Source organism: Diplotaxodon limnothrissa, linkage group LG7 (assembly GCF_057381915.1).
Source record: "Diplotaxodon limnothrissa isolate DT_005_m linkage group LG7, D_limnothrissa_male_GT1.1, whole genome shotgun sequence".
Classification (NCBI taxonomy): domain Eukaryota; kingdom Metazoa; phylum Chordata; class Actinopteri; order Cichliformes; family Cichlidae; genus Diplotaxodon; species Diplotaxodon limnothrissa.
The window spans coordinates 20,880,543-20,894,315 of NC_140602.1; the positions used below are offsets into that span (position 1 = coordinate 20,880,543).

The window sequence follows — 13,773 nt, forward strand, 5'->3', positions numbered from 1 at the left end:
TTCATCTGAGATTTGAGCTGTTAGGGATGATTCAGTGTGAAATTGCATAACTGTCTGTGCTGGAGGCTGGCATGGTGCAGTAATGAAACCTCTGATAAGAAAAACATGCATCAGTCCTCATTTCCCCCAAATAATTCTAATTAAACTATTTCCAACTAGTGTGCACTCACTACATGCTGCAGTCGGTTTTAATGAGTGAAATGCTGCAAAGACACAGCTCATATGATATGTGATTTTTTTTTTAAATGTTACTTTACAAGCCCAACATTGTAATTACAAACCATCAGCTGGTCTTTAAAACATTATTAGACACAAATAAAAGTAATTTTAATAACTGAGCTGAAAACTAACCCAGACAGTTCTTGCTGGAAATAGTTTTCATTCATCTCAGTTTTGCATATAAAATGCTTGAAATATGAAATAAGATCAAAGTCTGAATCTTAAAGGGGACATGCTTCACTCAATCCCAAATCCTTGAGTCCCATGCTCCACAGTTCAGACTACATTTTACTCATACTGGGCCTTGGCAAAGCTGTATATCTACTGTCAGCCTTCCAAAAAATGAATTTTAGTCCTTTAAGCAAGCTTTATTCTGATTGGCTGCCCCACACAGCAGTTGCCCAGAGCTGTGCGGGCTAAAACCAACACATAAAGTGTGAAATTAAATGTTTTTGTTTTACATGTGTTAAAGTGTGTAACAACACATTCTTTTCAATTTTTTTTTAAAGATTCTAAGAGTGCGGGATATTAAGGCTCTCTGTTCTAATCAACATCATAGAGCGCCACGATTAGAAAACTATGTTTAAAGCAGCTTGAAGCCATGACATCCAGGTTATGCGAGTTTCTATGCTCATGGCCACGTTTAATATGAACATCCATCACTGGAACACACGTGACAAAAAGAGAATAGCATAAAAGATCCTTTTTAATGCATACACGATCACCTCGAGGACCTTCTATTTGCAAAAAGTTGCAAAATCCACTTTTGAATTTGCAAAAAGTTGTGGAAAACCTGCAAATTCCAGCTAACATCGTATAAAATAATAGCTATAAAACCGTTAAACAAATAACAAAACCCATAAAGGACAATTTAGGTGTTTATTCAGCAGTTTGGACAGCTACACTTTCCCAACCGTATAATAACTCTAAATTCTGGAGGTGTTGTCATAGCTCACCTGAATGATTGGTCAAACGCATGCCAAAGGCCATCGCCGCAGGATCCTCTGAGCACCAGACTGACCTCTTTGATCTCATTCAACTTGATTCAAATGAGCCAAAACTGTGTTTCAAAAATCAGGCGGAAATGCTATGTTTTGATTTGACCACCCACAGGACACACATACACATGCACCCACATCTTTTGTGATTATTCGCTGATACAGATTAGACACTGTGAGGGACCAAGCAGCCAAGGCATAGAGGACACAGGCAAAATCTTCAAAAAACTTTTCTTTATTTTAACCCTCAAAAAGTTCAAAAATGACAAAATTCAAAAACATAATTAGCAGGCCCATAAAAGAGGTCAACTAAATATAACTCTGCAAAAAGTAATTTCCAGAAACTTAAATAAACAAAGTGGACACAACTTAACTCACAAACTGACCTAATTACAAAGATGCATGAGGGTAGCTTTTATAGTGGTTTGGCCAAACCATTTACACACAATAGGGGGAAAACAAACACACTAATATTACCTAAGCACAGATTAACCTAAGTAAACCTAAAACACCCCTGTTCCTGATAAGCACATGGTCTGTCCTGCTGAGCAGGCATTTTGCTCTCAGAGTCCTCAGCCACGCCTTTCGCCCAGACAGGAAACAGCCACCGCCCAAAACCAGGTAACTCAAAGAAAAAGAAACATAATTAATATAACAAAACATTTTTAGAAAAACCACACAATATTATGTGCGTGCCTCATATTATCAGGGGGTTTAACCAAATGATTAATGAATTATATTAATGAAGAAAACTGCAAACCAAACTCATAAAGTGAACAAATGGACTGATTTACCCCTGTGTGGCTGATGCCATCACAGACACTCAGCAGTGTGTTGATGAAGAACTGCAAAGTTGTTATTTTGGCCCAAAGAGGTGATTTAATTTGTTTATGTAATGTAAATACATGTACTTGCAGGTATTTACTCCTTTTCACAGCTTCACAGATGCTTGAATGTGGTACACACTACTAAACAGAGTCAGCCAGTAAAGAGATTTTGAACACTGGAGAGCGGTGCATGTTGTTGTTCTTTAGCATGCCGCCATCTGGTGGTGAACATTGGCAGAGAACTACATCTTCTTATCAGCTAGTTCCTTCAGGGGTCGCCATAGCAGATCATCTTGCTCCGTCACACCAACCCTCTGCATGTCAATACAATCTTCACTCCATCCATCAATCTACTCTGAGGTCTTCCACCTTACCTCCTGCCTGGTAGCTCAATCTCCTGCATCCTTCCAAACATCCACCATCCCTGCTCTGCACGTGTCCAACCATCTCAGACTTTACTCATTAACTTTGTCTCCAAGCTGCTCGACCTCAGTTGTCCCTCGGATGTCCATTGGAAAAACTTAGCATCTTTAACTCTGAAACTTCGAGCTCGCTCTTCTGTCTGTGTTTGTCGGTTTCACATTCTTTACACTATACATCATAGCAGGTCTCACTGCCATGTTACACACCTTCCCATTCACTCTTGTTATATAATATTACAATAAAAGCAAAAATTGGAGGGGATTTTGCTTTAATTAATTCTGAAAGCTATCACGGAGGCAAGCAGACAGTACCAATACAGGCATTTGGGATAAACAGAAACTTGTTTAAAAAGAAATGTGTTTATTCCTTAAAACCACTTTCAATGTGGTTTTTAAGTAACAAAAACCTCATTTAAACACAAACTGCTGAGTACTTTACAGAGTTAAAAAACAACCCATGTTTCCAGTTTTATAATGCCCACTGTAAATAATTTAAAGGCTCCTTATCAGCATTGAGCTTGAGGACAATTCTTATTTTGCTGATGTGGCTGTATCAATTCAGGTCAAGAATGACCTGAAATAGCAGCACTGTAGCACGGTGGTTAGCACTGTTGCCTCACAGCAAGAAGGTCCTGAGTTCAATTCCACCATCAGGCCGGGGTCTTTCTGTGTGGAGTTTGCATGTTCTCCCCGTGTTTGCGTGGGTTCTCTCCGGGTACTCCGGCTTCCTCCCACCGTCCAAAGACATGCAGTTTGTGGGGATAGGTTAATTGGATAATCCAAATTGCCACTAGGTGTGAATGTGAGTATGAATGGTTGTCTGTCCTTGTGTGTTAGCCCTGCGACAGACTGGTGACCTGTCCAGGGTGTACCCCGCCTCTCGTCCTATGACAGCTGGGATTGGCTCCAGCGCCCCCCGCGACCCTGAAAAGGATAAGCGGTAGCGAATGGATGGATGGATGGAATGACCTGAAATAACTATCCTGATTTCCAAGAAAAAAAAGTAATAAAAACTTTGGCAGAAAGACTGAAATCCTTCCTTTTCTAAACAGTTAAATCAAGCAAAAATGACACAGAGCACAAAGAGTATATATAAAAAACATATATTTATTGTTCTGTTACTGTTGGTTAAATTGAACAACAATAAATGGCTGCAGGCCAGGAGACATACTGTACACATACTTAGAAAGCCCTGGAGAGCTTCCGTTTTTAGATTCAGTGGCAGTTAACAATGCAAAAGAGAAAACCAGAGCAGAAAGAGGAACAGAAAACAACGTCCGCCGTATTCCAAACGGCGGATGAATATTATGGTTCAGTGGTGCGTTCAAAAGTCATCCTTCAGCCAAAGTGGTTTTTCTCCTACGCAGGTAACTTTACAAGAGGGGTAAAAATACTGTACATTGTTCTTTGCGTGGATGCAACTGAATGATTGGGATCTTTTACAATTGATTCTTTGTATAGGACAGTGATAACTACTCACCTTGTTCTTCCTCCAAAACATGCAAGGTGGAAGAAAATCAAGTAAAGCTTTTAAAAGATAAAATGATTATTAGACTCTCGTGACAGAAATAGAAGTGCTCCGTACGCCACAAAATAGTGTGGATTAAAATAGATAAAGGTTATATATATATATTTATACTATATTTAATATATAAAGGCTTAACTCTGAATACAAGGACAGCCACCAGTGCTGTCCCACACACATTCCTCAGTACACAAACCCTTGAACACAGTAACAAACTTTAAACCTGCTTTGTCTCGTTTTTTGCTCCAAGGACCACAAAGTTTTTGCACATCTGAAATAAAGTAAATTTGCAGCACCAGTCCTCCAAGTATTAAATTCTGGGATACAGATATTATTCGGGGTGTTTTGTTCGACACATTAAATTCAATGGTAACACTTTATAATACAGCCGCTGACTGAGGGCATACTTCCCTTGTAATTGAATGGAATTGTAATGTATTTATTTGAAATGACAATGTAATTATATTTAGATACAAATACTTCAAGATAGGTGCACTGGAATAATGGTGTAACACGTTAGGTTTTTATAGGAAACAGAAATAATTACACTGTAAGTACTGCATAATTTCTTGGTACTTTAATAGAAAAACATTATCTTACATTGTAAGTACACTGCATTTTCTGGGTCATGGGAGTGGCTTAACCACGCCAAACTTCTAAGTATTTTACAGCGAAGGAGACATAATGAACATTAAGGGTGTAAAAGGCGAGGTTCAGTCACTCCATAATACAGATACACTCCGAGAAGTAGAGCATACTTATGATGTAGAAAAGGAAAATACTGTTTGTCTGCAAAATTCACAGTTAATTACATATTGCCTAAAATTGTTTCTCCTGTCCTGTAAAAATATCTGGAAATTAAGCAAGGTCAGGGCACTCCATAACTGGGCCATGCCCTGAAAAGTACAGAGCACCTACGGTGTAAGATAGAGAAATATTGTTTGTTTTTACAATTACTTACAGTATGAATACTTCTTTGTTTCCAGTAAAAATCTAACTTTTTACCCCGTTATTCCATTATACGACCTTTTAAATATTTGTATGTGGATATAATTACATTGCAGTTTCAAATAAAATATGTTAAAATTCCACTAAATTACAGGAGAATTACACTCTTAGTTATGGACTGTGTTATAAAGTGTTACTGGTTGAGGCTTCTGTACATGTCTTGGTTTTACTGACTCCAGACTGGAAAGTCAATAACACAGAGCTCGTTTAATTCAGAGTGACAAGCAGGAAGCATCAATACAGGATTTACTCTCCTACTGGTAGAGCAAAGGGGGAAAAGAGAAGAGGGGAAACAAACAATATAGGAGGAATGGAAGCAAGTGTCAGTGGCTGTGTAATTAGTTTCTCTCCAAGATAGAATTTATACATGAAACTAAGTGGTTGAACTAAAAAAAGCACATTTGTAGAGCAGATGAGAACAAATGTCTGTTTCAGTCCACGCAAACGTTTACATTCCACACGCTGCAAAACACATCAGATCCAGCTCCTCAGATTCACAGGAACTTTATTCAGTCTCACCGTGTGCTCCGGGCTCCACCGAGGGGCACCAGCGTTCCAAATGTAAATGTGCAAATGTCATCCGTAACGCAGAACCGTTCAAAAACAACTCGACAAAAAGATAAAACGATCGACAAAGAATAACTTTTTTGCAGTCCCTGAAATATCCCATCTACTATAAGAAGTACTTTCCACTGAACTTTACCTTGCTTCTTAAGTTGCAGGATTGAAATGAAACTGATCAGTTTATGTGCCACAAAACAAAAACAAAGGAAGAGAGTATTAGTAAAAGACTGCATAATGCTGTTACCTCAAAAAGAAATAAAAGACAGGTATTAATTGCACATACGCCAACAAGAGCCCAAACCAGCAGCCAGGGCGGTCGAGCCTTTTCCAACTTCGAAGCGTAAAAACATTAAATGAAAAGCCAAGTTTAGCTCAGTGTTCGTCACCCACCTCTACAAAGCTCTGTGCAGAAATGTGTTTTGATAATTATTTATGTTTAAATTTTTTTTGTTAATTTCAACTTCATACTGGCTTTTGAATTTCTAAAAGCACAATGAGTAAATGAAGAAGTCTCAGCTGTGCAAATGTCAAGACTAAAATATATTAAATTCAATGTTCAGCCATGTCCTCATGTCTGGCAAAAGCTTGTTTTTCCTCCACTCCCTTCATTTCAAATCCTCCCTACACTCCCCTTTTTTCTGATTCAAATAAAACTTGCTTATAATACAACACTGCGTAAAAAAAAAAGAGTCAAATTATTGGGATGAAACTCCAAATTCTCAGTTTCCTTTCTAAATTCTGACCGTGGTGTCCCTTTAGATGTCAGACAAAACTTGCAGAATATCAATATGCATCACCGTAGAAGCTTAGTTATTTCATTTCACACTCCCTCAAACCCTGTAGACAGATGACGTGAAAATGATATTTAACACTGAGTACTCACAACTCTCCAAGTCTGGAGACTTGTCTCAGAAACACAAAATCTTAAAATAATTCCTCACACGTTTGGTAAAATCCTCAGTTTAGTACTGGTGGAGTGATAAACTCATGATATGTGAAGACGCGGGGCATTGATGACGAGAGCCAAAATGATTTCAATTAGCACAGCCGATTCAGTCCAAGAAGAAAACACAGACACAGCACAAGCAGCTGTTTTGTTTTAGGTGAGCACTGTGGAGCTGACTATTAGCTTACATCACACTTTTAACATCAGCAGAGGGACCACACAGGGGGGATATGTTGGCTCTGTTGCCATAGTAACAGTTGGGCAGAGAAACTCAGAGTGGCTGCGAAGGAGTCAAGTGAAAGGTGTGTGCTGGATGTATTTGAGTTTGGTTCTGTGCTGGGTGCACTGGCTGGTTCTCATTCAGAGATGGGGGATGCTGTTGGGGCTGTTGCAGGATGTGCACCACCCGGCCGAGGGTCTCTGTGGTGGCGAACGCCAGGTACTGGCAGCACAGCCAGTCCTCCAGGCTCACGCCACAGGCGTTGTCCAGCGAGCGCTCTGCGAACTTGATCATCATCAGTGTCCGCTTGAGGTCCAGCCAGTTCTGCAGGGTGGCCTCGCGTTGGCCCGAAGTGGCCCCGGACATAGGCCCGGTGCTGCTGCAGCCCAGCGCCTGAAACAAGTCCTCCCGAGGTCCCCAGAGGAGGCACTGGAGGCAGGCCCGCGCCTCGGCCATCCGGATTCTTTCGGAGGGGTTAACGGTGAGCAGCAAGCGCGCCAGCTGCTGCAGCCCCTGTGAGTAAAGCGATCTCACGGGCAGCGGTGGAAGGTCGGCCCAGGTGTACTCCCGCTCCTTCAACTCCGGCGTCTCCTCAAAGGGGTTGGGTCTGTGCAGCATCTCATAGATCAGAATCCCAGTCTGGAACTCATCACACTTGCGGTACTGGGTGGCTGTGATGATTTCGGGTGCCAGCCTCGACTGGTCGCGCAGCGTGCCGGGGTCAGTGGCCATGAGAGTGGTCTTTTGTTTCGCTTGGGAGAAGTTGCTGATGATGAGGCGTGCGGGGCAGGTGGAGTTGGCGGCAGCGGTGGCTGCAGCGCTTGCCCCCGAGCTGCTGCCGTTGCTGTTATTGTTGGGCTCCAGTAAGTCCAGATTCCAGGAGTTGCCAGGCTGGCATTGGACCAGCAGCAGGTTTTCGAGTCGCAGGTCACAGTGGGTCACGTGGAAAGGTTTCATGTGCTCCAGCCCGGAGCAAAGCTGCAGCAGCAGCAGACAGACCTGACGCTCATACAGCTCCGGGTTTTGAGTGTGCCGGCTCATGCCTTCTCTGACAAAGTCGGCCACTGTCTGGAAGGGCACCTCACGTGTGATCACCACCACTCGGCTCCTCAAGCGGCCAGCTGTGTTCATGTGACCCGCAGCCGGGACTTCATCTAGCTTCCCATTTGGAGAAGGCGATTTTGAATCTGCCATCTTAGCCTCTTTGTCCTTTACTGTCGGCCCCCCTTCCTCCTTATCTGCTTCTTCCTCCTCTTCTTCCTCTTCCCAGGGCAGCAGGCGGGCAGGAACATCAGCCAGGAAGTGGCCACAGTCCTGCTGGATGTTGAAGTGCACTGGCAGGCTCTGCCTCACTGCGAGGCTGTGGAAAAACTGCTGCTGGGTCTCCTTCACCTGGCTCCGACAGATCTGAAGAAGTACAAATAAATGTCAGAGAAAAATCACTGTCAGTCCAATGTCTTGAGTTGAAGATGAGAATTCAATCACCCTAAAGTCATTTTCAGATCTTATTTGTCCATATATCAGCAATGAAACATAGGGGAAACTTCAATGATATTCTTGTTTTCTTACTGTCACGAAATAACCCGACGATTCTGTGACACACAGCAGAAACGACACAAATGAGCCACACTGTTACCCTTAGTGTCGGCAAAAACGTCGGCATCGTTCCTTTATTTTGAGTCTCTGTCACATACACTGTCCTGCTGTCAGAAACGCTTACAGAAGCATTGGATGTGTATCGATCCATGGCTAAAAATACACCTCGAAATGCACCCTTACCCCTGTCAGTGCACAGTTTGGTTAAAAAAAACAAGATGCTTAGCTGCTTTAGGAAATAACTTCGAGGTTTTAAACATGAAACCTGTCACAGGCGGGGACAGGGTTGTATATTTTAAGAACAAACACTTGGTTGGTTTCAGTCTTTTCATGAGATCTGTTCACAATATGATCATAAACAATGGTTTTACTGGGATTTATTTTTAAAGTAAATCCGTCAATACCTGACCTTTTGCCCATCTTCCTGTAATTCCTATATACTGTGTTTTCATATGGTCGCTGGTAACTAAATTAGATTCATCTCAATGAAATAAAACGGGGTCTACTGGCAGCAGAATTGGCCTTTTGGCTGCTGTGGGCGACCTCCAAACAAACAGCGACCTTCTGCAACACCAGGAGAAAACACAGAACATTTCAGTGGAGAACTCAAAAACATTTTCTGTTTCTTTCGAAACTCTCTGTCCTGCTCGGTTTCTCTCAAACAATGCAGCTAATGATACACAGCTGAAAGGGCAGAAAGCCGAGCTGAGGCTGTTACAGACAGCACTGAGAGTGTGTCTCTGTCTCCTAAAGCAGTTACAGCCTCCATAGCTCTCATTCTTAATCTTTGATCACAGCACAGTGAGAGGTGAAGCCGAGTCAGAGACAGAATCAGTCTGTGGAGAAAGCATGATGTATTAGATGTCTGGGGTTGAACAACATTCTGTCCCCTTGAAAATGAATAGTGTGGTTTCATTAATAATGATCAAATTTAACCTGTTTGTCTTCACTGATGTGCAACGTTTGCAGAAATTATTCTCAGAAATTTAATAAATGTCCCCAAAATACAAAATGACTCAAAGATGTTGTGAGGACAAGTGAGTTTGCTGTAATTCATAAGACTAAACAGTGAGTTGTAAAGATGCTGTAATGAGAAACCTCTGGCAGGTGTCTAACATTTGTTGTTTACTATTGTAGAATCTGATTGTAGTGTATGTATGGATATATATGTATATACGGGAGGGCAAACCTGGATGAGACTTTGTATGAACACCGCCAGACATACAGCGATTAACATATATATATTAATATCTTTAAAAATATATACTATAAATCCCAATTGTTTTCATTTTCCTCCTATATATTATGCAAATTTCATCATCCCCCTGTGATTGTGACATAAGTTCTTTGTTTGTGTTTCCTGTGGCACTTTCAATGTATGTTTTAAACAGTAAAAACAATAAAAATCTACATGTAAAGACGAGATGCTGATTTTTCAAAGTGGCCAAATAGTAACACTCTAACGTTGCTGTAAGATAGAACTTGAAAAGTTTTCCATCTTGATAAAGAATATGTAAAAATATTGCAGCCTTTTATTAACTGTATATAGCTGCAAAGCAGCTAATAATTATAGTACTTAGCAACTGAGTCACCCTTGATATAAATCAAGACATGGATTATGAATTAAAACCTGAACATGTTTTTATAACACAACGACAACCTCAGTCATTTCACTTTATTACTTCTATTAAAAGTTTAAAGTGTTTGTTGTGATTTATGTAGATTTGATTAAACTCTCATACAGCATGAATAACCGCATCAGTGCACTCCTTTCAGACGCACCCTGTAATTGTTCAGGAATGTGCAGCTTCACTTGATGTTTGTTTGAGCATGATGGCTCACGATGACTAGACCTGCCTACTTCACTTTCTTTGAAGACATCTGCAGATTTTCAAAACTCTGACACCGTACTCGTGTTTCTGGTTGTAACACAATCCTGCAAATTAGCAGAAACTCACTGCTTTTATTACCACCTCTTGTCTCCTTAATGTCGACTCTTCAGTGATACGCTAGAGCTTTAAAGCACAGTGAGGTGCTCACTGAATTCTTTGGAGAGCTAAAGTGAGTAATTAGCACAGAAGTAAAATATGAAAGTTCAGATGCGTCATCTGCACATAAAGGGTTAAAGGAAGGCAGGGGCATAGCTGGGCTGCATTCAGACAGAGTTGGGGAAGGTTTAATTGGGAAGTTGGGGCTTGTTTCTACTGCTTCTGGTTGCCTTATTTATAGATGAGCGTCTTTAAAAAAAACAAGAGTCTCTCTTAAGCCTGCTGCTAATACGAAGGCAAGGCTTTGAAGTGGTGTGGCGCACAGTGTTTCATATCCTGTGAATAATTTAACCTTCATCCATATCTGCTTTGTGTTTAGCGTCAGAACTCTTTCGGCAAGCTGTGCCCTCAAACCACCACATGCATCTCCATACACACTGAAGACAAAGCTGCTCCTCTCGCACAATCGCACAGAGGCGAAGAAAACAAACAAACAAACACAACAACGCTCGTTTTTATTGCACAAGGTCATGCCCTAAGGGATCAAAGTTTAAGTGCCAATATTTCACAGCACTTCAAGAAAAGAGGGGAGGAGATTCGTCGGCATAAGCACAAGGATTTTATGAATCTACTGCAAAGACAGCAGCTACCAGAGAAAGATATCTACAATACTTTTGATGTAGCAAGAATTCAAACCAATCCCCCACAACAAATAAACACACTAATTAAGAGAAAACTAAGAACAAGCTGAACAAAGAGATGCTGAAATATTTTACTGAGATCAGAAAACATCACTTCTTTTGGGGGGGGGGAAACAGCTTTGACTGTAAAATAGGACAAACCTTGTTTTTCTCTTCTTTCCTACAAGTCAGTGTTTAAGGTTCTTTCGAGGTTTTAGGGTTTAAATATTCAACAGAATATGTAACACAAAAGAAGCTGTATTCATTTAACACCAAACTAAAAGAAAGAATCTCACCTTGATGGCATAATTGACCAGTGGGTCCTTGGCATAAGATGCAGTGTAGTAAACGGCGTCCCCCGCCTCACAGCAGGGTTTCCCAGTGGTCAGCCTGAAGTGGGACCAGCTTTCAGTGCCAAACCTCAAATGATCTTTCTGGCCAGCCATGAAACGGTCCTCGCATTTTGCTGCCAGTTTCCGTAGAGTGTCTGTGTGGAGCCCGCGGATCCTCCCCACCACCTCATCCCAGCTGTCCAACCCCCTGTAAAGAGCAGGTCTCTGGGGTTTGGAGGCTGCGCCGCCTCCGGCAGCTCCGCGACCCGCTGTCCGACCCCTTCCAGCCAGGGATTCTGAACTTGGGTAGACTCTCTTCTCTTTGCCGGGGGTTGCGCTGGCTGCAGCAGGTGAAGGCTGAGGGACCAGAGAGGACACGCTATTGGTCATGCGGGCCTTGTTGGTAGCTGTGGCAGCTGATGACCTCTCTAAGGAGTCACCGCTCTCATGGTCGTGGCCTCGATGTGGTTCGGAGCTCAGAGAGGAGCTCTGACTAGCTGTTTCCCAGGTGGAGTCCAAGTCATAAAGAGGGTTGGCTACACTAAGGTTGGTGCCCCCCGGTTTAGCTTCAGCTCGAGGCCTGAGGCCTCCCACTGGCTCTTTGCCTCCCAGGATGGGTTCAGTACTGGAACGAGGAACTGCTTTTTTGGGTAATGGCGGTGGTGTAGCTTTAGGGGCTGGCTGCTCAGCGAGGCCTTCGATTTCGATGGAGGCTAGTGTGTCATTGGATGCTTTCATGTTTCTTGGCTGTTTAAGTGGAATCATGCTGGCTCGAGATTTACCTGAAGGAAAGAAAACAGAAAACATTCATACTGCATAAAAAAGATCCAGTGAAACTAAAAGACTGTTGGGACCCTTCAAATTGAACGGAGGGCGTAATGATATCCAGTTCAATAAGCAGGAAGAACAGCTCCTTCAATTTCCTTGAATTAAATTCACACAATAATCTAATGTTAGTATACAACAGACTTTATATGAAAAAATTAGCCCGTTAACTCCACAACAATGATTTGACAGCACAGTTATTACCTTAAATAACCTGCAGACAGAAATTTTATAACCAAAATCTAATCAGTCAATGAAAGCATTTGCACAGATTCAATATTTCACGTATATGTATACCTTTAAATACTCATCCAAATACATTCGATAGTTTGTCAACACCATTTCTGTGTTGTTGTTTTTTTAACTCCACACTCTGATCAGTTAAGACACCAACAGAAACATCGCTCTCAAGTTGTTTTGGTTTGGAAGGGAGGTGGGGAATCTTTGCCATGGGAAAAAAACAACTTAAAGACCCAGATATCAGTAAAGGATACATGAAAAAAATAAAACGACACAAAAGCTGCAATTCGATAAAACTAACGAATAATCCCTCGCCACAAAAACAACGACACACCCTTACAGCTAGGGCTTGCCCTTTGCTCTCTGGCGTTTCCAGAGAACCACTAGCTTGTTGCGTCTCTTGAGGACAAAAGGATGACATGATGATGTGTGCGACAGCACGTGATAGAGCTGGTGGCCCTGAGGCCACAAGCTGTTTCTTCAACCATCCAGCTGCCTGACTCAATCTGCAGTCCTGTTCTGTAGTGAGGCTTAAAGACGCAGCATGGAGAGCAAATTTAGAAGTGGCTTGATGTGACCTTATTTTTTTGCTTGGATGGTGGAAGGAAGAATCCAGAAGGTTGGGAGACTGATTGGATTCCCTCAACGTTCTGTGGGGTTAATGACCACCGAGGCACACGGGTCAGAGGCAAGTGTGATAAAAGGAAAAGGCGGCAGGGGTCGTGCTGTTTGCATGATGGGAACAAAGCTCCCTGGTTTTTCTAACAAAGTGTGCATGTAGGGTTACAGATAACTCAACGTCGCGGCTTTAACTCACCAGGGAGATCTGAGTTCATGTCTTTCAAAGTCACCTCCTTCTACCAAATTACTTTGACCGTCCCTGAGGCAAATGCATGTTCGTGAACAAATCATTCCTCTTTGTGCAGCACAAATACTACTGATTATACATCGTTAAAAAGTATGGGCGACACCTCATGTGCAAGTCATGCTGACATCATCCTAAGAATGCAGGAAAAGCCTTAAGATAGAGCAGTCAGGATGAAGTAAATGAGTCTTGGTAATCCTCCGTGGAACGAATATATTAAATGTGTTCCTCCACCAATCTGCAGTAATCCATCCAAGAAAGCAGCCGTCTCCCACTTCCAGTCGTAGGGATCTTTTATTGCAGTGTGGCTGTGACTTAACTCAATTACATAAGACTGGGATTTTTTTTTTTTTTTTGCATGTGTATGATTAAGCAAATAAATCTTTAAAACTACATAAAAACAATAAAGAACACACTGTTATTTATGACACAGTTAATGTTTGCAGCTATTAGCAAAGTAGCAACTCTAAATCCCAGAATGTCGTACACCTACTGTAAAGGAACAGGGTAAATAGTTA

General features: G+C 41.9%; 1 protein-coding gene across 1 annotated transcript in view; it reads right to left on the bottom strand.

The window, feature by feature from the left end:
- Positions 1–3,584: 3,584 nt before the first annotated feature.
- The window catches only part of peak1 (pseudopodium-enriched atypical kinase 1), a 121,851-nt gene continuing 111,662 nt past the window's right edge, over positions 3,585–13,773 (bottom strand). Inside the window, exons 6-7 of the mRNA XM_085359425.1 lie at positions 11,290–12,107; positions 3,585–8,136 (exon numbers count right to left, since the gene is read on the bottom strand). Of these exons, the coding sequence (XP_085215551.1) occupies positions 6,781–8,136; positions 11,290–12,107 (2,174 nt within the window). The 3' untranslated portion in view covers positions 3,585–6,780. The remainder of the gene's footprint in view (positions 8,137–11,289; positions 12,108–13,773) is intronic.